The 23999-nt window shown below is 45.2% G+C and overlaps 1 protein-coding gene across 4 annotated transcripts in view; it reads right to left on the reverse strand.

The window, feature by feature from the left end:
- Positions 1 to 23999, reverse strand: part of HELQ (helicase, POLQ like) — a 938511-nt gene that overhangs the window by 191582 nt on the left and 722930 nt on the right. For all 4 annotated transcript variants that reach the window (XM_069630384.1, XM_069630383.1, XM_069630386.1 and 1 more), the window contains one exon: positions 9775 to 9873. In XM_069630384.1, the coding sequence (XP_069486485.1) occupies positions 9775 to 9873 (99 nt within the window). The remainder of the gene's footprint in view (positions 1 to 9774; positions 9874 to 23999) is intronic.

Here is a 23999-nt window from a genome sequence, read left to right on the forward strand (position 1 = left end):
CCAATCCACACTACTAGTGCCAGGACGTCTGGTGTGCACAAGAGCAAGCGAGCTGCAGTGGTCCCTGATTGGGCCACCGCTGGCGTTCATAAGTGGGACAAATCTACTCATTGGCCGTCTGAGTGAGAGCACTCACCGGACTCGTGGATATGAGGAGGGGTCCTGAATGCAGACCCGCAGATCAGCAACAGGTCCAAATCGACCTGTAAACAGAGCTGAGTATCCAGAAGAGCTGAGCAGATCCAAGCACTATCCGGAAATGCGCAGAAGAAGGTTGGCACCCTGAGCCTGCTGTTTTCTCAGTAGAGCCCTGCTTTGCGCTCGATCTTCGAAGACCTGCAAAGGTGCTTCAACCACTTGGAGTAGTGGGACCAATCACTCTCGACACCTTCTGGTTGCACTGCAAAAGAGCTTGTTCGGAAGTGTTCCTGGGCCATTTAGTGGACTGTCCAGCTCGATCCTTGGCACCCGTGCAGGTGTGCTGTAACATCAAGTATTGCCTTGAAACTTTGGGGAATCCTAGCATGCACAGCAAAGCACATTTTCACAGAATTTCACCATCCCGGTGGCTTTGGGAAACCAGAGAAGCGTGTGTCAGATCGCAAGAGGAGGGTGCCCCTGTAACACTTTCCAACAGGGACGGTCGCTAAAGGCGGTTTCTCCCATGTTCCTTCTTGTTTCCCCCGAGACCAGCTTCATCGGTGCTCCCTTTGTTATTCAAACAAGACGAGAGATACAGCTCATGGTGTAAACTGGACCTGCATCAGCACCTGCAGCGCATGTGCACTTTGGAGCCGATTCAAGGGCGGGAAATCGAATCTCTAGCGACCGCCTCCAGACCTGCCAAGTTTGGACCTGATCCAAGCTAAGGCCGGTGAGGATTGAAACCACTTACCGGTGGCCCCTTGTTCATCCATTGTATTTCACGCACAAAAGATCCCTTGTAGTCCCTCTCCTTGACTTGGGTCTCTCTGCTTCCTAAAGTCTTCCGAAAGCTTGGAATAGCTTTGTTCATCGCAGAAGATCCTCCCCTGACTCTTGGAACCTGTTTTAATCCTGTCTCTAACTTTGCCAGCTCCTTAGAAATTGTACTTTGTGACTTTACACACGACCAAGCACTTTTACGCACGCATCGAATATTGAGCACAAGGCTCCATTCATCGTAGGGCTCGACCTATAAAGTTAGGGTTATCCATCTCTGAAGATTGTTGATGCTATAAAGTTTGCCTGCCCTTTTTCCTTACAGGTTTTGGTGGGGTTTTGCACTTTACAGCACCGACCAAAGTGACTGTATATATTTTACAAAGTGGGTTGTTTAAGTGATGTTTTTACTGTGCATTTCATTATTCACTTGTGTTTTTTCGTGAGCCTAATACATTGTATATTTTCGTATACTACTGTCTAAGGGTAGTTCTTGGTGTCTTACTACGTGTGCTCATCAAAGACCTCAGATCACCCCCACTCCACCTGTGACTTAGCCTCGACTCCCCTCCAAGCTACCTTGAATTGGTCTGGCTATCTTCCCAGAAGTGTTCCCTGTTTCACTAACAAGGGTGGCCTCCTAAACTTCTGTGGAAAGCCAATATTTTTGCTGTTTTTTTTTACCTGTTCTGACTTTTTGAGGAGAAGTAAAGCCTTCAGTTCACTTCCCTTGCCATTTACTCATTTGCTATGGGGAAACTGATCAGTCCTTCAAACCCGGTTTTATCCCTTTTAACTTTTACTTTAACTTTTATATTTTACTTTACTTTTTAATAATGCGCACAGCTTTCAATGCAGTGCTATGGGGACACTTTTATATCACCCTAGTCTTCTACACTTTGGATTTATGGTTACTTTCATTTGTGCTGTAAGGGTGCAGAAGGAGGAGACTGACACAGGTGTGGCATGATTGTTGGCAAACATTTTTAGTATACTAGAAAATAAAGAGAACATCTAGCTTGCCCTAATTCTAAGAGGGGCTGCCCTGCCTCAACTAAAAACCAAAGGATATCGTTAGAATGTCCATGCTAATCAATAGACCACTGCCCAGTGCCACTGCTCAACAACCCTGCTCCTGTCCCTCACACTAAATATTAAACTAACAAGCATTGGCAATGCCAACCATTTGGGCTTTTGTTTCTATCTGTACTCCAATGCAAACTGTGTTCCTCCTCATATGTTATTCCTTTTATCTGTACTCCAATGCAATAGTTTCAGCTTATAGGTGTCGTAAGCGGCATCTAATAGCCCAAACTAAAAAACGTTGATTATATTAACCAAAGAAGAGTTGGGACTGGTTGCTGGATCCTGCAACCACACAGATCCCTTGTATGAGGGCACCTGGGCTGAACCGACATGTGTCTTGGCTAAAAGAAAGGCCTCTTTCCCAATGCTATACATTTTTTTTTTTTAGACACCGGAGTAGGAGCCAACAAGAAGGAAAGCCTTGGACGAGCGGAGGAGAGAAGAGGTACTAACTTAGGGATAGAATCGGAGAGGGCAGCGAGGGACATCTGGCAAAGGGTGCTTAGCCTGGTGGTAAGTAAAAGCAGTTACTGTTGCACTTTGCAGGATGAGGCAGTATAGCAAAAAGGAATGAAAACTTCAATGAAGGGCTGGGAATAGGAGCGAATATGATGGGCAGCATGGTTGAGCAGAGGAGGGGAGAGGGACCAACTTTGGGATAGAATCGGGAAAAGCATTTTGCAAGGCACAGCTGTAGGGGAATTAAGTGAGCATTGATGGCAGCAGGCACGAAATGGTGTGAGTACCTGGGCACCTAAAATCAATGCCTGGCAAATACTCAATACCTATACACCACACAGAACTGTTGGCTTCATCAATGTTTGTTAACAGGACTTCAGTGAAGGACACGCAGAGTGCTTACAAATCTAGTGCCTAATCATTTAACTGTGCATTGCCTGCAAAAATGCAGAGATCTCCAAGCCTGCCATCATTTGTTCATCATAAAACTGGTGTCAAACAGGAAAAAAAATCAGTCTTTCACTAATGAGCATCTTTGAGAGATTGTTGCATTAGGCTGACAAATCAAATTTAAAATGTATGACTTATTGCTGGGACATCCCACCCAAGCCCAACTCGCTGACATCAAACTAACAGTGTCTGCTACCTTTCTTCCCGGTCAGCCCAGTACATTGCACGCTAAGGAACTCACCCTCATAGCCGTGATTCCTGTGTCTTATGAGGGCAAGAGAAGCTTAAAAAGAACAGTGCACCCAACACAAGAGCTTCAGACTTTACAATCAATGGCGAGAGACTGTCAGTGGGAAAGTAAAATCTAAAAACCAAAACTAAAAATGACAAGCATGGGAGGACAGTGATGTCACTCTACCACCGGTTTACTGTTTCCCCCCCATATGTTACATATCATGATAGCAACACAATGGTTACCACAGGCATTCCTCCAAAGGGGAGTCCATGAGCGAAGCGCAGGCATGAATGCCACGTGAATCGCAGCTCAGACTTTCCGCACCGAATCCTCCATGCCTGGTGTAATGTAAGTTTTTGGCACGAGAGATAAGTCTTTACCACTTGGAAGAGCAAAGGGGTGTATTTCAGTTCCGCTCTTTTGAGCTTGCTCTTGGGTCAGTTGAGGAAGAGAAATAAACCACATTTCACTTCCTGGATTGAAGAGTTTCTGTACCTGATCCTCCTGTACTCCAGTCCCAGGCACTTCTTGACTCGCTCCAGCCCATGGCGGATACTGCTCCTCCTCTCCTCGTGCACCAGGCTGTGTTGAGACCTCGACATTTCACTTGCAGGCACTCCAGGAAATCTTGCATTCATGCTACCATTACTAAGATCCATCATATGCATGGCAGCAAGGTGAAATCAATCTGCAGTACAGTGCTCCAGAAACCATGTCTTTGCTGCCTTTACACACACCACATTGTTTTTTAGGTGTGTGCTTGAAAAGGCGAACATCCAAGACTCAGCAGGCAGTGAGGGTAGTGCTGCGACCTGTGTCCTGGAAGTGCTTGTGGCCTATGCCCTGGTTGTGCTTGTGCTCATCTCCCGCGAAGAGAGAAAGGCAAAACAAACAGCTAGAGTTGCCACCTTTTTTCTTCAGTGTTCTAAGTTACGAACTACATGTATAACATATACCCGGGCTTACTTGTGCTTTGCTGAGAGATAAGCTGCAGTGTCGGGGTAGAAGGTGGAAGCCCTGCCCGTCAGATCCCATTGGGAGTGAGAGACTACTAGCCTTAGTCGGAAAGCACCCAAAAGGTCAGCTCACTGCACGCACAACATGGCCGCCACCAGCAACCCAAAGAGTTCCTGTGAGGAAGAGTTTGGGCAGAGATAGGCAGGAGTGAGTGGTATTAGCCACAGGCATTAGCATGGCTATGGCAAAGGAATGGGTGGGCTCATAACCAAACAACAGTGTACCCCTCCTCAATTGCCATTTCTCCGTGCCCCTCATGTATAATGTCATTTCTACCTGTGTGTAATTGAATCTGTACATGTATATGTATGCAATAGTTGGGCGTTATAGGTGTCAAAAGCCACACTAATCGCCCAAAATAAAAAGGCAGTTGATCTTCTTGGTCCAAAATAATGACTTGCTTTTTCTGGACAGCGGCCCACAGTCCCAACTATGGTGCAGAATCTTTGCCCGGGGGAATGACTCCCTTTGCCAGGTCTCAATTCCTTTTCCAGGCACAACAAAGTTCCAAGTTGTAATGCTAAATAGCTCTCAGTTCGAGATTAAAAGGTAAAGTTCTGGATCAAACATCAATATTCCTTACTGCCCATAGTTTCTTCACTATTGGGTTCCTGGAGAATGTCTCCCTCTCCAAATGGCTTATTCTCCAGGTTTTCACAATGCCAGTGGGATGTCTCCCTTCCCCTGGACAAACACACACTCAAAAGGCAAAGTTCGAAACAGTTCTCCTTGTCAGATAAAAGGGAATAGCTTCCTTTCCCAGGTTACACTACAAAAAGGCACAGTTCCACACCCAGCGGTAATGACTCTGTTCCCCTGATTTCGGTTACCAGGAGAATTACTCCCTTCCCCTTGTAACTTTTCAATTGTCAGCACAGTTCCTGATCACGAGAGGGAAGAACTAGCTTCTCCTGGCCTCACTCTCACTTTAGCTTCAAACACACAGTTCTTAACGTCTCTTCTTTGATCAAGTTCACTTGGTCACCTCCTTTTACCAAGTACTCAGACGAGGAAGACGATTTCTGCTGGGTGCGGATTTCAGGTGCCAGACCTTGGTTTCTCTTGCTGTTCAATCCTGCCCACTTGGTTCACTCTCCTGCCAAGTGGGACCACTAGAAAAACACCTAATTTCCAGGTTTGAGACCCAGACTCCTGGTTCTCTCCCTTTTATGTTCTGCTCCCTTGGCTCGCTCTCCCACCAAGTACAGATGCAAGGGAGATGCCTCGCATCTCGTGGGGATCCCGACCCCCATTTCTCTGCTTCTTATGCTCGGCTCCCTTGGCTTGTCTTCCCGCCAAGTACTGATGTGAGCGAGATGGCTCACTTCTCATTCTGGGTTCCACACCCCTATCTGATGGTCAGTGGCTTTTGCGACTCCACTGGGCAGAGGAAGCGCTCCTTCTTGCCGCCTGCCCAGTTTCCCTACCGGGCCTCCCAATCACCCCTGTACCTGTTTATCTGGGTCGGGTAGCTCTCCGGTCCTTCCTGGGATTGGGTGCCCTCATGGTAGCACCAGCGTTCCTTCTCATCAGCTGCCTAGGTCTGTGGTTATCGTCTCTGCTTCCAGCTTCCTGTGGCCGTGTCACCACACGATTCCTCAAGACAAGCGGGGAGTTGCCTCCTGCATGACCTCCTCGAGACAGAGGTTGCTTGCCTTAGTCAACCGCTCCGCCTGGGTCTTCTTTCTTGCATGCAATTTGAAACTCCTGGATTCGTTGCGGGCCAAAGGAAAAGACAAGTCCTTTTTCAGTTTCCTTTTTATTTTGTAATCTCCACCCTGGTGCAGCACCCAGAACCTGCAGTGAGAGCTGTCAAGTCAATCCTTACTCTTCCTAGGGGACTCCTTGTCCCAGTACTAGGGTTAGGCAAATCCCTAGGGCTCTCAAGGATCTTTTTTTTGTCCCAGTACCTTAAACTTTAGAGATATACACAGACCTATCCTGTGCATGCCTGTGTGTTAACTGAAGGGACTAATTACTCCAGGAGTGTGTAGGGTATGGGTGGAGGGTGTACATACCGCGTTCTCCCAAGATGTTCTCCCTTGTCCCCAGAGGGGAGATCCTCCCGCTGAATACCACCCAGAGGGGGACTATCGGGTAGCAGCCTCACAAACCTGGCCTCCTGAGAAAGTGATCCCCCCTCAGGAGAATTGACATCTATGGATTTGTCACAGTGCCTAAAGACACGCTTGTGGCCGCAATTATATTTCTACAATTTGTGTGCTATTTGTAATGTGCACATTTACCACGTATGGCTACTAAACGTGGCTATTGCACTAAAATAGCCACACCATGAGATTTTCGCATGTTCTTTGTCCATATTGTTGTTTGGCCTTCCTCCTGCCTTGCCAGGTCAGAAAATCCCATAAGGTCATGCACTTGCCTGGGAAAGCTGCTGCGTTTGTGGGCTAGTGTTGCCTTTGTGTGGGCCTAGGAAGTGGGTGAGACGGTTTGGTCCCACTCCACAACTTGGTGCCAGAGTCTAGGTATGTGACATGAGTGAAACCAATAGTTGTCCCCGAATGTGGTGGTACGAGTCTGTGTCCGTGGTTGTTTCAGTTTTCATCTGGTTGGTGACAGGATTCTGTATGGGTGTTGAGGTTGGTGTGTTTGGTATGGCTGTTTGGTTAGGCTGTATAAGGTTGCAAATGTTTCAGTTTCTGACTATGGTATGTGATTTTGTGTGCAATGCAAGCGTGTCTCGCGAATGTGCTCGGGTGTGGCAGACCTGAGACCTTGTGTAGCAGGCGAGGTATAAGGAGAATACGCTGTGACGATTCTGAGTGTAGTATGGTGTGGAATGTGCTCGAAGGTGGCAGCTTTGAGATCTGGGAGTGGCAGTCCGGGATAAATGGTGGTTTGTTTATGTGTTGGTCTGGAATGTTAGTTACGTGATTGTGGTATACGCTCTCAAGGTTGTGAATGTGGGTTGTTACTCTGAGGTTATTGTTGGGTGTGCGTGATGAAGGATTCTGCCCGGTATGATGTGAGTCTCTGTGTTGACCCCTTTTTTATTTGTAAGGGGGATGTGTAGTGTAGGCTTGCATTGCATAATGCAATGCAAGCCATGGAATGCTGGTTAGCTTGGAACCTTGTGTTCCCTCAGGGTTCCCAGGGACTACAGTTAAGGGTTCAGGATGTGAGATGCTACTCGAATGATGCCTATTATTTGGCTCTCCCCATTACTTCTGGCCTATACCCTTGTAGCTACAATACAGTACTTGCCTTTTGTACTTTTCGACTCCTGCGTCTTCAGTGTATCCCGTCTACCATTCCTGGACCTTAGATACTACAAACTACTGGCTGTTTGAATGATACAGATCCGGCCATTGGTGGGCTTGGACTTGCTTCCAGGCTGGATTTTGCATAGGAAGGGGACTCCTGCAGCCATTTCTTCAGATAAGCATTGGAGCCAAGACTCCTTCTTAGAAGAACAGCCGACTGAAGATCCGAAAGAAGACTTCAAAAGAGGCCTGGCTTCCCTTCCTGCTTCTGGTGAAGCCCGGTTGAACTACATGATCTGCGAAGACCCTGTGTGGTGTCTTAACTACTGGACTGGCGGGACCAACCGGCCTCAGGGTGTTCGATGATCCAGTCGTCCTGAGCCTTCGGATGTGTCCCTGGACCACACAGTGGACTTTCCAGCTCTCCAGTGTGCTACCTTGGTAGAACCATCACCTTCCCTCATTAGAACCTAGAGCTTTGGTGGTTGCCAATGTGTGGTACAGGTCGCATTCCTGCTGAATTTCAGCATCCCAATGTTAAGGGATCCTGTTCTGGAAAGACTTCTACAACCGCAACTGCAAGGACGTCTGCCATCATCTGTGTGCAGCGGCCGTAACTGAACCACTGGAACTTGCCTTCCCCCATCCTGAAAAGTGTTCTGAAGAGGGCAGCATCAGGGAATCTTGCATTTCTCCATCACCAAGGGTTGCACTCCGCTCCTGTACCTGACCGGAAGAATCCTTGCACCTGCAGCTCCTAGCACCTCTCTCCGGAACCAACTGCGGGAAATCCAACCTCACCTCCAGGCACCCCCAGTCGACCCATCAAGTAATCCGAATTGGGGGAGGTGCTCGAAATAAACACCAAGCATCTGTCTCACTCTGTCCTCCACAGGATAACATTGAGAACAAGTCTTTCCATTCCAATGCCTTTTGGTCGTCGAACCTGGGTAGTACCATCTGAAAGATAAGAACACTTTTGACTTACCTAGTAACTTTGTTGCATCTCTTTTGAGCAAGCAAAAATACAAGTAACATTTGCTACAGATACATTCTAGGAGGGACGCATTGTGGCTCCTGTGACCTTTGGGCACAAGGCCCCATTCTTCTTAGGGATTGGACTGCTGAAGTTAGGGAACATCACGGGTGCCTTGGTTCCATCTTTCCTGCATCACTTTACTTGCCAGCTTTGTGGATTAAAGGCAATGAATGCATTTTGAATGTATATATGTTTATTATTGAGTACTGTACAATAGTATCACCTGCTTGTTTCATTTGTTTTAGCGTGTTGAAGGGCTAAATAAAAAACATTGTTTTATACATTCCTATCTAAACTGAATTGTGTGCTTCACAGTGTGGACTCATTTTGGACCCCTGGCACCAATCACACGCTCCTGAGAATAGCCTTGACTGCTCTCCATGTTTATCTTGATTGAGTTTTGGCTAACCTCTCAGAGTTCCCCTGTTCACCATAACTAGGGTGGCCTCCTAAACTCTGGCCACTAAACCATCTTAACATTGATTGAATATGGACATGGCAGACAGTTGCCACATGGAAAGTGCCTGAAGATCAGTGGTAATCACCAAATTGTGGTTACGGTGAAATGTGTCTGATATTTTTCCGCAGTGAATGGCCCAATCAGTGCACGCTTTTGCCTCTTTTTGCACCATTACGTTTTTATCATTTAGAGCCTCCATACTCACCAACAGGTTCCAATTCTTGAGCAACAATTTTCTTAGTTTGCGTAGTGTGACCTCCTTCCTTTTAGCACCACCCAACAAAACCCCTTTGTTGTTAAACCCAGCCTGCTTAGTCTACCACCAGACAACTCCTAGGGTAGCCTCTATTACGCATGCTTTTATTTCAATTGCTTGATTGAAAAAATAATTCTTTTTTATGCAATTACAATGTTATGATGATGTCCAACCAAAAAGATCAGTTATTCCTTACGAAGCTGTTGCCAGTACAGTTATGGGCATTACTTGAGTTAGAACATAACAAATGCATAGAATTAATCATGGCCCCAAATAAAACACTAATTGTGCTAAACACATCTTGACATTTAAGACAATACCTTTAGAATTATTTTATTTGTTAGAACCGTTTGAACAAATGTCCTGTAAAACTAATGGACAACTGCAATGTTGCACTGAATCACTATCCTGGCGAGTACAATAAAAGCAGAATGGCAAACCAATACAAATAATCTAAGCAGATCATAATATTGCTTAGCCTGAGGATCACAAATATCCAGTGTTCTGATTTTCCTCAAATGATGCAGGTAGTTATAAATATACGATACATCAATACTTCTAAATATTAAGGCTACTCACTTCCGTACATCACACAAATAGTTTTAATAAGTGGACGTTATTGCTTACCCTTTTAACAGGTTGGCCTGAAATCTTCCTTGCAAGAAAGCTTTCTGGAACCCCCACAGATGCTGCTACTTTCTGCTCTGTTGCCGTAAGCTGGTTGAACTAAAAAACAAAAACATCCACACTATCACAAGTCAAATTTTGTATGTTACGAAATGTGATCAAATGTTACAGTACTTCAAACTATTTCCCAAAAAATACAGTTATTTAACATTGGACAGATTAGCTTATAAATGTTAGAGGTCTGCAACCTACTGCTCCCCAAGAGGGGTTGGACTAGGATTCCCATGACCCCTCAACATTAACTCTGCTGGTTAGGGTTCATTAGAGTTGTAGTCCAAAACACCAGAAGAGCCAAAGGTTGCAGTAATTATGAGTGTTCTCATGCACATAATGTTACTATTTAAAATTCTCAACTTGTTGAATTATCATGTGTGAGGAAGTCCCCTGCCTAAACTTGGGGACCGACAGAGGGGAAGTCAAATAGGCTGTCCCGGCCACCGAGCTAGTAGGCACAGGATCTGGAAGAGGTATATGTGGGTTCCCCAGACTACCTCTCTGGATCCCCACAATAAAGGAGGGGGCAGTCAAATGAACATGCCCATACACACAAACATCAAGAGAAACCATAGTAGGGGGTCAAGCACAACCCACTTGAGAATACCTCTAATCATAGTATAGTATTGGTACTTGGGAGACATTTCAACCCTCGAGCCAGATGCAAACATTAATGCATTTCTTTCCCTTTAAAGGAACACGTTTCAGCATTCTGAATTCACTAGTGAGTGTAGTAACAGATCCCTTTCTTTAGCACCACTGCAATGGTAACATTTAAGAGCGCGAGTCAGACTAGCGCAGATCACTAAAGACGCAACGATACAAAGTTGCACTTGCGTTATCCCTGCATGGGACAAAACAAAAACATTTTTTTCCTGCTTCTGATAGGGCCAAGGAGGTAACAAAGTTTGCATTTTCCAGCGATGAAAACATTACAGTCACACCAAACAGCTTCCCTTACTTGCCAAAGGCTTTTCTGACTTTTGATTTACAGAGAAGTGTAATGGTAGGGGGGAGATCATAGCCATCAGCGGAACAGACAGGCATGGAAATCCCCAAAAACGGAAGAGTCAAGATCATTAACAAAGACCTGTTCTATTAACAATCCATATAAAACAGGGACAGCAGCGAACACCAAAAACTCCATGCAAAATACGTCCCAATTGACATCACATTAGACTCTTAGTTACAAAAACTTACGGGAAGGTGGGATTGGTGAAGGGAATCATCTATGCATATAAGATATATGGGTTATTCTTCTTATTGGTATTACTCTGAGGGCTCCACCTGAGACCACCTCTAAATTGATACTGGTAAATACATGTCATCTCTACACTACTTGATTGGTTAATGCAACAGTTGCAAAACAGCATCGTTTGAGAAAGGCGATTGGTTGGCTCTGCCAACCTTCACTACTTGGCAGGTCAGCACATGAGAAACAATAGTGGTAGGCAGTGCTCCAGATAAGATTTCAAAGTAGGAGTATTTTACTCCCTCTTTTTTAAAGTTGGGAGTAAAATGTTTTTTTGGGGTGTACAAATATAAATCCAATTCCAAATGGGAGTATTTTTTAATAAGCATGAAAAAAAATTTAAATGGAAAAAGGATATATTTTTGTAATAATTATTTATTTACACATGGTTATTTCATGCACATTCATAGATACAGGTTTTCTTCTTTCAATCAGGCATTTATAATAGTAGTTTGTTCCTGTGGTAGTATGTGCACTACTGGTCCAAAGATATCTGTGCGAGTTAAAACAGGGGCACAAGGGTCTATGTGTCTGTATTCTATTTTTTGTTGGCAGTATTTTTACTCCCCATTTTAATTTTTGGGGAGAATTTGCCTATTTCAGGGAATAAAAATGGTTGATTCAACCCTTTTCTGTAGGGCTGGTGGTAGGGGAAGCAGCATCAAGCTGCTTTTCCCAATTATAACACACCCTCTCTGACTTCCTAGGTTAGTCAGGACTTTTAGTTTTGAACTTGGCTTTGTCTTGTATCGTTGTACCAAGAGTTTGAGGGGAGTGAAGGCTTCAGCCTATCTGTGTTTGGATTTAACGAATAGTCCCTGTTCTCCAACTATAAATTACGTGCGAGAAGACACATTTTTGAATTATTCTGCTCGACTTTTACTAGGATTTTAGCCTATTTTAATGCAGGTGTATTTAAGCCTTCCTGTCCACTGGAGACTTGTTTGAGCTACTTTTCTTCCACTATTAAACCTTCATTAAAGAGCACCTCTTGAAGGCTGTTTGTTTCTTTACTTAATCTAAGAGAAATGTGTCTTATGCTTGGGAATTGTTATCTTCTGTTCTCTACAGTGGTAATCTAAACCTTGCTCTCCTATCATAAACTTCACAGGAGTTGTGCAGCTACTGCCTGGTCTGCTCGGATCTGTGCTTTCAGCTGATTCTGTGAGTCTATTCTTCCTGCAGCTTTGAGGCTTCTTCGATGCTTCCCATTCACTTGAACGTGGCTGCGCCGTCCTTTTTATCCAGAATGGCCACTCGTTACTGTTACAGTTCTGTGTTAAGCAAGCTTTATATGCATACTTATGCGTCTTATGTTTCAGCGTATGCATTGATTATATGTTTTCTAGTGTTTATTGAATGCATGTAACATTCTTCAAGTCTAAATACAGTTTGACCTAGTGTCTGTGTAACTTCATGGTGAGTGGATATATGCTTTGTGTCTAATGTGTCTACGCAGGTTAGTTTCGGCAGTGATGTCACTTGCTCTCACCATCTTTGGTTGCAGAATCTCCATGTCTGCTAGAGGTTGCAGATTGATCTCTTCTTCATGGCTCCGGGGTAAGGTCGGTAGGGTTGTCTTATTGCGTACCATTTCAAGTACTTACTGTATGGTGACAGAGAGGGGACAGACGACGTGAATGATGCACTCCTTTAATTTCTATGCTATAGAGGATGGGGAGGGGCCGGCGCTATGTATGATGCATTCATCTGCCTCTCGACAGAAGGAAAACAGGGGGAACCAATTCAAAGCAAGCAATGTTAGCAAGCCTCCAAAGGGAAGGGAATAAGACCATGCATATGTCCAGGGCAGTTACCGAGATGGTGGCAGGCCATCATACAAGCTCAGGCCATCCCCCTTTCAGCCCACATACCACAGGCAGGCACATGGCCAAAGCATAAACCAGCCAACACTTCACAGGTGAAATAGAGGCCCTTAAGAACCGCCAACAGGGTGGAGCGACCAGACAAAAAAAAAAAACCTGTAACCTCATTCTGAGATAGTGGGTTGTTGGAGAAGGATTTATGTTGGTGTGATTTTCTTGGTAATTATAGCGCAATACTGTATGTAGTGAACTCTATTTCACACACAAGAAACAAAACCTGTGTCCAAATGAGCATTGACTAGTGGGACTCATTTTTATTTGATATATAGTCAGGTCTTCAGCGAGTTCACTCAATGTCCAATAAAATGCTTTAATTCTTAAAATTTAAACATAACCAACATGCTTAAGGAATGCAGTGAGGATTTAGTACTCCTGTGATTGCAAGGGAATTACTGTTGTCCATCTCGTTCAACTTTTACCGGAGGCCTAATTTTGAAAAAAAAAAAAAAAAGGAAGACTTGCTCTTGCACCCAGTGGTAGCTGGTGAATTATTTTTCATTGGAAGCGACCAAGTGTAGTGAGGGAGTCTGAACCAACCAAATGGGGGTTTCTTAGCATAACATATTAAAAGCTTTAATAGATGGAAGCATATAAATACGGCCCATTGATACAGATATGGGTGGTCAAGATAAACACTGGTTACAGAGAAGATCACTTCCTCAGTCAGCAATCGAAGCACCAAATATTAAACAAAGTAGACCCCATTAATTGACGGCATTGGAGACAACATATAGAGGCCGGGGGTTTAATGCTGCAGCTAACAAGACATTTCACTCTGAGTTTAAATGATGCAAACATGACTGCTGCACGAATGTTTCAATGAACTGGGTAGTATTCGAAATACATACTTTGAGCACATTTGTGGAGCAAGAAGAATTACGAGCAACAACCGTACTGTGGAACATAAGAGTTTTCGGGTGGTGGCAAGAGGCTTGCAACAGAAATTAGAAGTGTAATATTGCAGCTGGAACATTTTAATATGCAATAATTAACAGTAACCTAGTCCAGGTGCACATTTAGTCCAGATGAATTTGCAAGGGCTTTTAAATTCATATGAGATAAGTTGGTATGAAAGGACTGCTTAGGAAATTAAGTGGTATATTTTGCATTAAGCAATTGGAGTCAGTAAGTTGTTCAAACACAGGGAAGTAATTAAAAACACTGCAGGTGGGAATTGGGGGTTTCCTGAGAAACAGTTAGGCCTGTTAACGTCAAATGATGTATTTTAGACACATCTGCAAAGCAACAAGGATACGTTGGAACATTTCAAACAAACTGCAGTGGTGCAATTTGGCTTCTTGACTTACATATTTTCATGGTTTTTAGTGGCAAAGGGTGCTTTTCTAAGCACACCAGACCATTAACAATGGTCAATATATGGTAGAATTATCATCTGGGGCGAGGACGACAGCTAATTAGGTTGCTCAGACCAAGGGCTGAATCTCAAAATCCAAGCCTGTGCTCCCAAGCAAGATGAAGGCAGTCTGCATCCGTCCCGCCATCTTCCCCCACCTTCCCTTTCATCCACTGTCCGCCTCCACGGCTCTACCCTCCCCAACCCCTCCCGCTCACATACTCTTCAGTGTGGCGGGTGCCACCCTCGAGGCACGCCACCATGAAATTGGAAGAGGGGCAGCGCTTGACGCCCTGCCTTCCATTTCCATGGTGGCCATCTTCAGTAAGTATTTGGTTGAATTAACAGGTTGCAAGCTCGCCACGACCCCTTCATTAAAACAGATTGCATCTTGTACCCGGGATGTTAGTCCGCGGTGCTAATAGCAGTAATAACCAGGTCCCCGGGCAGTAACGTCACAGCACCATTGTTAAAGCCCCCACTTTGCTCAGGCATATTTAAATCGGGCCTGAGCCATTACCACCCAGTACAGCCCGGTGGCCCAGTTATTATTGCTAAATTTAAACACCACTTTAATGGGGACTTTAGGGATATTTCCCAGGTAATTATTGACAAATGTAATGGCAAAAGTGCATTGTTAAGCACATTATGCGAGTAATATTGGTTGCAACTTGGGGCATTTAAAGGATACTTTACATAGTGGTTTGGGGTTTCTGCTAATATTTGGTGGAATTTCTTGGCATTTTAATTAAAGATGATTAACAAAGCACACCAGACTTTCATCAGAAGCTTTACAATTTATTTCATCCTGGAAAATTTTGCATTAATTTCACTTATTTACTGACTATCCACATGCCAGATGGACACAGGACATTGATATTTTCACCACTACACTTCAGTAGGCATTAAACATTTCAGACAAGTGTGGTGCCAAACACAAACCTCAATGTACAAAAATCTGAGCTTGCAAACTATTAAATAATGAAAAAGTGTGCATGCAGAAATGTATGAACAAAGCCACAAACAATCCTGAAGGCCAAACTAAGTTCAAAACCCTCAGAAGCCTAATAAAAGAAGAAGACACGGATTGAGGAGGAAACCAGACCAGTGTTAACACTAAGCGCTCACACAGATGCAACAAGCAGCTGAGGGAGCACTCCTGGGCTAGCTTGAACTGTCAAAGGGTAACAGGATTTCCCTTTGACAGTTCACCCCCTTGGGCCACGCAAGGCCAGGAGCGTTTTGCTTCTCCAGCCTTGCATGGCCCATTGGGGATGCATGCTGAGGTACTACTGCTCTGAATGTGCACTCGGTGCACTCTTGTGCCTGTTTGCACAATAAGGGAACACACTAACAATTGACACTTGCAACAAATATCACAACATTCCAAAAATAAAGGATAAGAACAGGAGGTACCCCAGCTATTGAGTTGCAACGACAGAGGACAGGAGGATAGCATGACAATCTATCTATGACTACCTAAGTGCCACTAATTCTAGATATCGCTGGTGTGCCGCTATCTAATAGCGAACAGGATAAGGAATGAAAAAAATACAATCCTTATGCGCAACTCCTAAAAAGGTTCAAGTTCTGGATCAGCCTCCTGCCAAAGGACGTCAGACACACTGCATTATTTTAAAGGTGTATGACACAACAGGCAGTATTAAAACACACATTCGGTTAGTCTATTTGCGGTAATGATTCAATTTTAATGACCTATAGACCCAGCTGAATATGTCCCATTACTCTGAGAAGTGTAACGGAAAATGTTAAGTTTAAAAGAAAAACGGTTTAAAAAAAGAGAACACTTAAGTTGTTTGATATGACATTTCTGTCACTGAAGTGTCAAGAAGACCAAAGTGGCTATCACTCACTGGAATAAGCCCCTCCAGTTACCAGGGGGGCATAGCCAGGGATGAAGCAAAACTGTTATCAGTAGTACCCTTACTCTTCTTACATTTATTTTTGTCTACTGGTTTCAGTCGTTTACACCTTTTTTTACAACTTTCGTCAGGACAGTCTTTGGACCCCTATGTGGTTTAGTTTTCTCGCATCAGGAATGGAATGGACAGGTCTCTGGGCTCTTAGCCCCTTCTTCCTATTATTGCCGTCTGACACATTAAAAGGCTGCTGGCCCTTGCATGGGCTCACTTATGATAGCTGATCCTTGAAGTAAGTTTCCCAACCGTTTCTTTAGTGTTAATATGTGGTTAGCTGCTGCAGTCTAGCCACATAACAACACTTAGGTTTACTTTGACCATTAGTTAAAGCAAACATGCTAAGTGTTATTATGTAGCCAGACTGGATTACATTGACCATGATGCACAACAGAAAATGCCATGGCAGAGGCATAAAGTGTAAACAAACTGGCTGTAGCAATGCAGTCCAATCTAGCCACGTAACAACACCTATCATCTGAAGCCAATCTGATTATGTTTTTTTTTTACCTCTAACATGGGTTCTTTTAGAGGGCATCAAATTTAAAGCAAACAGATGTTTCTTTATCATGTGTGACCAATCCAGGGAATTCCTCTCTTCTCCCCAGAGTGGAGCCACCCCTTTTGAGAGTAGGAAGACGTGACCCTGCTATGCAAAAGCCTCCCTAGAGTATTGGGCAAGCCAAGACCACCTCTTTAGGGGATACAGGCTCCCATGTGAACCAATATGTATCATCTCCCTTAAACCCCATACCCAAAAGGGTTGTTGCATACATGCAAGTTGATCATCTTACTAAAGAAGTGGGCCCCTTAAAAATGCAGGGTTTGGTTGCTGCCCCTCCGTAAAGATGAAAGTTCATGACCATTGGGACTGGGTCTCGCATTCCCAGGTAGAGCATGTAAGGGAGAAGCCTCCTACTTGGAGTGGGAGCAGAGCTTTGGTGTGAGAGCCGATCCATTGAGAGAGAGCAGAGCCTTGGAGGAAGAGGACGACAGCCGGAAATGGACCAGCAGCAGAGAGACTTGCGCAGAGCTGAAGCAGACGCTGCCACGTGGAGCCGACGCAGCCTGGAGGCAGGACCAAGATGCATATGTGGTGAGCTGAGAGCGCATAAAACTCTGCAGATTGTAGGAATGCTGGGGATTCCCATCCCACAAGTTTCAGGGAGAGAGATACTCTGCCGTCCTCGCAGACTCAACACTTTACCTTCACTCTCTTAGAGCACTCCAACAGTCTCCTCCAACTCCATCTCCACCAGCTACACCCTCCTAACTGGATTCTTTGTCTGAATTCATCTCTGCTGACCTCACCTGTACACCTCTATTGAAAGTCCAAACTTCACCATTGAATGCTTAAGAGTCCCCCCTCAGCTTCCAATGTTTCCCTAAATCAGTTAAAGCCCCATGTCTAATCTCAATCTGAGCTATGCCCTTAGTGGTTTGGACTTTCCAGGAAGTTTTCAAAAAGCCCTCTACCCTGCCCCCTTTCCAGACTGTTTTCCTGCAGTTTCCTAGGTGGCCAGAAATTCCTTTTCATCGGACACACTGTCTTGCTCGTTTTTTCATACCAGTACAGTGCATACTGGGTCTCTGGGACTCGCCATTAACCCTCTAGGTGGTCATAAGGGTCATTTGCACTTGGATTCTCTCTTGTCCTGGGTGGGTCTCAGTTCAAGAAGTGACTGAACTGTGTTCCTGGGTATCCCCTCTTCTCTTGCAGTTCATTTTGTGAGAAACCTGAAGGAATCTCCCTGGCTAAACCCCAGGGATCTGTCATCCAGGTGGCCAGGACACAGCCATTGCTATTGGATCCAATTCCTGGGGGTGGACTAGTGAAGGAGGATCATCTGGATGGGGCGTCCTCAGGGAGTGGGAGTGTGACACCGATGGGTGAGACACGGTATTCCCCTTCTTTCAACACCTTTTCCCCATTCTACCATGTAGGACATTCAAAATCACTGCCCCCCCCCCCCACTTTTCTGACACAAACACTTTTGCACGACACACCAGAGAACGGACTAACACCAGAGCCGTTTACCCGACATGTCCCAATGCAAGGGTCAGGCAAAGTCAGGCAATTGATCAGAATCACACACACCGGACTGCCCTTTCCCTTCCCCACAGGGATAATAGGTGCAGCAAGAGAGCACAGTACGAGCAAGGCAGACCGCACAATGAGACAGCTATCCAGACCTGGCAGTTCAAAAGAAGGAGAAAGGCGGCGAATATCGAGAGGCTGACGAGGAAAGACACGACCATGCCCTTTTCAACAAAACCCTGCCAACCCTCGGCTGAAAGAATTCTAAGGCCGAGGACAATAGCCCAAGTGTGCTGCAGCAGATGTAAACGGTTAACGCAGAGTATCGACGCGGATAAACTGGAGCGAGGGAGACTCCTGCTTCCGTGGTGCCAACCTTGACTACAGTAAAGAGGAATGCCAAGCAGCTCATCACAGCTGGTGAGACGAGGGGAGAGCCAATAAGAACCGGGCTGATGTGCATGAAAGTCGCAAACTAGTAGTGAGAACTGTAACATTTTAAAAGGGAGACCAGCTGCAAAAGAGCCGGCACCACGTTCGTGCTACTCCGAGAAAACCTGGTCAATCCCTGTCTGAATGAAACTACAGTTACCAGAAGGCCGTAGGAGAGCTGTCAAGAAAGGTCAAAGTGGTCATACAGGAGGTCAAGCAAATACCCCATATAGTTGAAAGCCTTTGACCTATGAACTGTGAGAAAGCAAAGGAAGTGAATCCCGCAAGCATTGAAAGCGAATGTGAAGTTGGCAAGAGTGAACCCGCCCGAGAGATGTATATTGGAACTGTTTAAAAAGACAATTAGATTTTCTAAAGAAAAGTAATTGTGAACCCGGTAGAGGGAGGCTGAAAGAAAAAGAAGGGTCAGCGCCTGGAAGAGTGGGACCTAGGGGTGAACCCATCACTGGAGAAAAGCCAGAGTGAACCCGGTGGAGGGAGGCTGAAAGTAAAAGAAGGGTCAGCGCACGGAAGAGGGGGACCCAAAGGTGAAGAACTGTCATGCAAGTAAAGAGAAGAACGCTGCGATTTAACTTTTGTTTCGATACTTCGGAACCTTAAAGGCCCTCGAAAGTGAGAGAACATAGCTATCTGAGCTCCTGACATTACTAAAGAATGTTGTAGGGATTTGCACCCAGAAGAAGGGGATCCCGGGGTGAAAGTCATTACCTAAAACCCACAAAAGGGAACTGTTTATTTTGATTTGTGGAACTCGATTTGTGAAAGGTCAGCGCCCGGAAGAGACCGAGGGGTGAATCCATCACCCAAAGAATACGTGAAAAGGAACTTTGTGTTTGTTTTGTTATTTGAATACGTCAGATCCTCAAAGGCAAGACACTTTTGGTTGATACGAGATTAGGCCATCAAGGCTCCTGATAGACGGGAACAGAACTGTCGACTCATGCTGAGGAAGCTTCAGTGTGTGCTGTGTTTCAAGATCCCACCTTTTCCCTGTGCTCCAAACATGGGGAAGGGAGTCCCAGGCTACCGCATCCTGACATATTATTTGTGATCTCTTCTTTCTTTTCTTGCAAACTATCCTAAACCCTTTTTGTATTAGTTGTAAGGTTTGGCAATAGGTTTCTTAGTATAGGCCCTTTTTTATTTGACACACGACCACTAGGACTGCTTTATTTTAATTTGATGGTCGACGCTTGCTCCCATCTTAGATTTAGGTTTAGATTAGGTGTTTTTCCAACCTGCAAACAGTTAAAAAAACACCCTTGAACAGTGATCACTTGTGTCTGTCTTTACTGTTGCCACCATGAGTTCCTTACAATTTCCCGTTCCTTCTGCTGCTGCCCAACAGCTCCCCTGTAGTCCGCCTAGTGTTGGCGGGGTGGGTAGTTGATATCTCATTTAGCTTAGGAAGGAAAAACATCAACCCATTCCCTTTTGGGTAATGAATCCATGCTTCTTGCTCCAGGCGTTGCTATTTTGGTTGGGCACAGGTGCTTTGTGGTAGCTGTAAATTGAGATTGTATTCACTTTGTACCGCTTCTTGGTGTCCATGATAGGTTTCTGATGGATCATGTGCAAGCTGGACTCTATTCGCTACAAAACAGAAATCGATCTATCAAAGACAGAGGCTAATAGGCATTGGTTCAGATATAGGTGAACCAATATGCATGCACAGCTCCAAACACATCAGGGAGCTGGGAAAGGGGTCCCTGTCAACTCCCCGATCTCTCTTGACTGGGTCGAGCACATGACCCCACCAAAGCATACTAAAGAAAGCCAAGGCCTGGGAAAGACCTGTTCTCAGCAATGAAGAAACTTGAGATGCAAGAGAGCCTTTGAAGAGAAAACCTGACACAAGAAAAGGCAGAACGCAGTCCTGGGAGCAATCTTCAGAATGTTCATGAAAGCTAGAAGACGTCATAGCATCTGGATTGCGAGTAAACCCTGTAAGAGCTTTCCCAGAGGAAATGGTTTGTTTTGTAGACAGGGATGGCTAGTGAAGATTAGGATTTGCAGACTTTCTGTTGGCCAGTTAAGGAACGTTTTGTGTTGAGGCAAAGTGTTGCCTGGTTCTTAAGGACACATTAGGGTTATGTTTCAAAGATTTTTCTGCTGTCGACATTGTTTGGACATTATTTGTAGACTAGGGTGTCTCTAAAAGGGGCAAGGACTTCCAAGAAAAGATTTTTAAACTTTTGCATTTGGACCATTGATACCACAGGTATTGGACACCTGGATCAAACCCACAATTTTGTTGTCCCATCCTTACACTATTTTCTTTAGAGAAGCATTTATCGTTTGCAGTTCATATAGGCTTTTTGGCGAACCCATACCCTGAAAAGCATGCCAAAACGTACCCACTAATGCTACATGTCATTTGCTCAGCTTTACTACGCTATTCAAGTATGTATTTTCTTGTGTGACAGCTTTCAGCTAAGCATGCAACAATGCATTATAGTAAATGAATCTCTGTTGTATATCATAGGAGTATATTTTTGGAAGATCGTGTGATTCAATCGTGCACAACATATGTCCTGCTAGTCAGATGCAGCCCTTCATGATTTATGCTTTTTACAAGGAAATGTGGCGTGCTTCTGGTTGTTTGATCTCTAAGAACAAACAAAGCAAGATGGGAACTGAAACAGGTTGACACATCTTCATTCTCCAAGTAATTGTTTTCATACTTGAAAGAGGAAAAAGGGTCAACATAACAAAAAAGCAGATTTCCTTCAAACTAGGCTGTAATAATTCAATTGTACCACAAACAAAAACTAATGACTGTGCACGGCTATGGCATAAAGGGACAGCAACCACTTCCCTACATGAATAAATCATTCAAAGAAGTTTAACATTATGAAACTTTATAACACTAGATTCACTTCAAGCACTGTTTTAAGTAAAAATGCAAAGTAATACAATCTCAAATCATACAATTGCCCCAAAATATAAACAATCAATTATAGTACAGGTGGGGCGTGGCCAGCAGCCATGCTGTAGGGACACAATTTTTCTTGTGCTCCTGAGATCCAACATGATCGGCCTGTAATATGGACAATAGCAGGTTAAATCCCCTGCAAGTTAAACTACCGACGTATAAAGCCTGCAAGCAGATTTGTGAGCAAGTATAAGAGCTTTCGGAAGGCATACTGCTGAGCACGGGCTTAAAGTAATTTGGCTCCGGCTGGTCAGCAGAGAAACAAAATGGCAGGCGCAAGGAAGGACCCCGGGCACACTGAATGACAAAGGAGCAGTGTGGGTCTGATCCGAATTTGGTGATATGGTAGAGTCAGCTGCCCGGGGCCAAGGTGCGGTGATTAGCTACACGAGCAGAATAACAATTGGAGGATCCTGCTTGAAGCATTTCGGAACAGTGCAGAGGAGGAGCCGGGTGCCCGTCAACGGAACGTAAGCTCTGCCCAGGTGTAGGTGGCTGCCCGGAAGCCAAAAGAACGCCAAGGTGACAAGCATCGAAAAAGTGAGTGTCGGTGACGCCAATGGACCGTAGGGAAGTCAAAGACTGGCAGTGCGCTGCCCTGTCGGTGGTGCAGTGTCCTAGGACAAAAGAGGAAGAGCAGGCACGTGGCCAGCAGTGAAGTTAGGCCCATAGCAAGCCTAAGCGCACCAGGTGCGCTCATGTTGCAGCTACAGGCAACAATAGTATAACAGAGGCGAACTGTAACAGAGGTTGGCCTCGGAAAGTATATAAAGGCGGACTGCGGGAGAAATAAGCTTTGGTGCAGACAGGGTGGTCCAGAGGGGGACTGGCCCTGTTCACAACAGATAAGTGTACCTCATTGGAAACAGACCCCAGCACGCATTCAGAGACGGACTGCAGTGGAAATCGAATCCTGTTTCCAATGTGGGAACGGACGGATTGAAAGGCTGGCCCCTACACAAAACGCACTGGCAACAACCACCAATGGCCTACGTTCTTCAGCCCTGTGCAGTAGCGCACAACGGATGCTAACATAAGCACAGCCAGAGGAAGAGATCTGGGCATGACACGTGCCTCAACAGTTAAACATATCATTCTATTAAAGGAAGAAAGTCTACAAGCACCAGCCACTTGCCAGCATCGTAATTTAATACACCTCAATAGGCAAAGAAATGCTGTAATAACAGACTGCCATGCTAGACAACCAGAGGTCCAGCCCAGAGCAGGTGCCAGCACAGAAGGGCAAGGACATATGCATGCAAGACTGAGGCAAGAGGCAAAGGGCAACATCCGGAAGAGCACTCGGTGAAGGGGACTTAAAGGGGGTTACCGGTTATGACCAGCCTCCACTGGACATAACCGGACTGTGGAGGGGAGAAGGGAAAGTGCTAGAGCAGGCTGGTGAATACTGGCCACAGAGGTCAATTGTGTTGGCAGGAGCGAGAGATATATGAACTCCCTCCCAGCAGGGTAGGCATGACTGTGGGAGGTGAGACTGAGCTATTGGTTTGTTAAAGCTGGATTGGCAACCATAGATTGATGGCTTACATTAATATTCTCTAACATACCGCTTGGGAACTCTACTATGCACACCATCATCCGGAGATACAGAGCGCTCAGTCATGCAGGCCTCAACAGGAAGCACCCATTAGCCACAGAGACACATTAGGTGAAAGTATTAAGTGGTGAGTTGAGACAGAAGAACAAGTTACTTTCTTACCTGGTAACGTTCTTTCGATGGGATGGTCCGACGACGTATTCCATATCAATGACATGTAATCACCACAGCTGTGCTGCTTCGGAAACTTTTTCGGCGTCTGCGTCCTGCGTCGATGACGTCGATGCGCCGCCGTCGAGGACCTCCTCCGACGTCCGACGTCATCCGATGTGATAAGTAGGACGCACGACGCCAGTAGCCTCAGTTGTAGTTTTTTCCCCCAGAACGTGTGACATTAGTCAACTGCCAGTCCGACACAAAGCCTTGCGGAACGTAAGCTGCAATCGCAACAGAAATTCTGCAGCGGGGAAGGCAGGGTGGGAGCGATATGGAATACGTCGTCGGACCATCCCATCGAAAGAACGTTACCAGGTAAGAAAGTAACTTGTTCTTCGAGGGGATTGGGTCCTCCGACGTATTCCATATCAATGACAGACTCCCAAAGCAGTACCAAATCAAGGAGGAGGGAAAGAATTTAGAAACAAAATTTAGAATAGCCAATCAAATAGCAGAGCAAAGGACCGCCTTGCCAAAGGCCAGATCCTGCCCTCTGATGGAATCGAGGGAATAATGCCGTACAAATGTATGTACTGAAGCCC

This window comes from Ambystoma mexicanum, chromosome 6q, assembly GCF_040938575.1.
Source record: "Ambystoma mexicanum isolate Mex_15411 chromosome 6q, UKY_AmexF1_1, whole genome shotgun sequence".
NCBI classification, from domain to species: Eukaryota; Metazoa; Chordata; class Amphibia; order Caudata; family Ambystomatidae; genus Ambystoma; species Ambystoma mexicanum.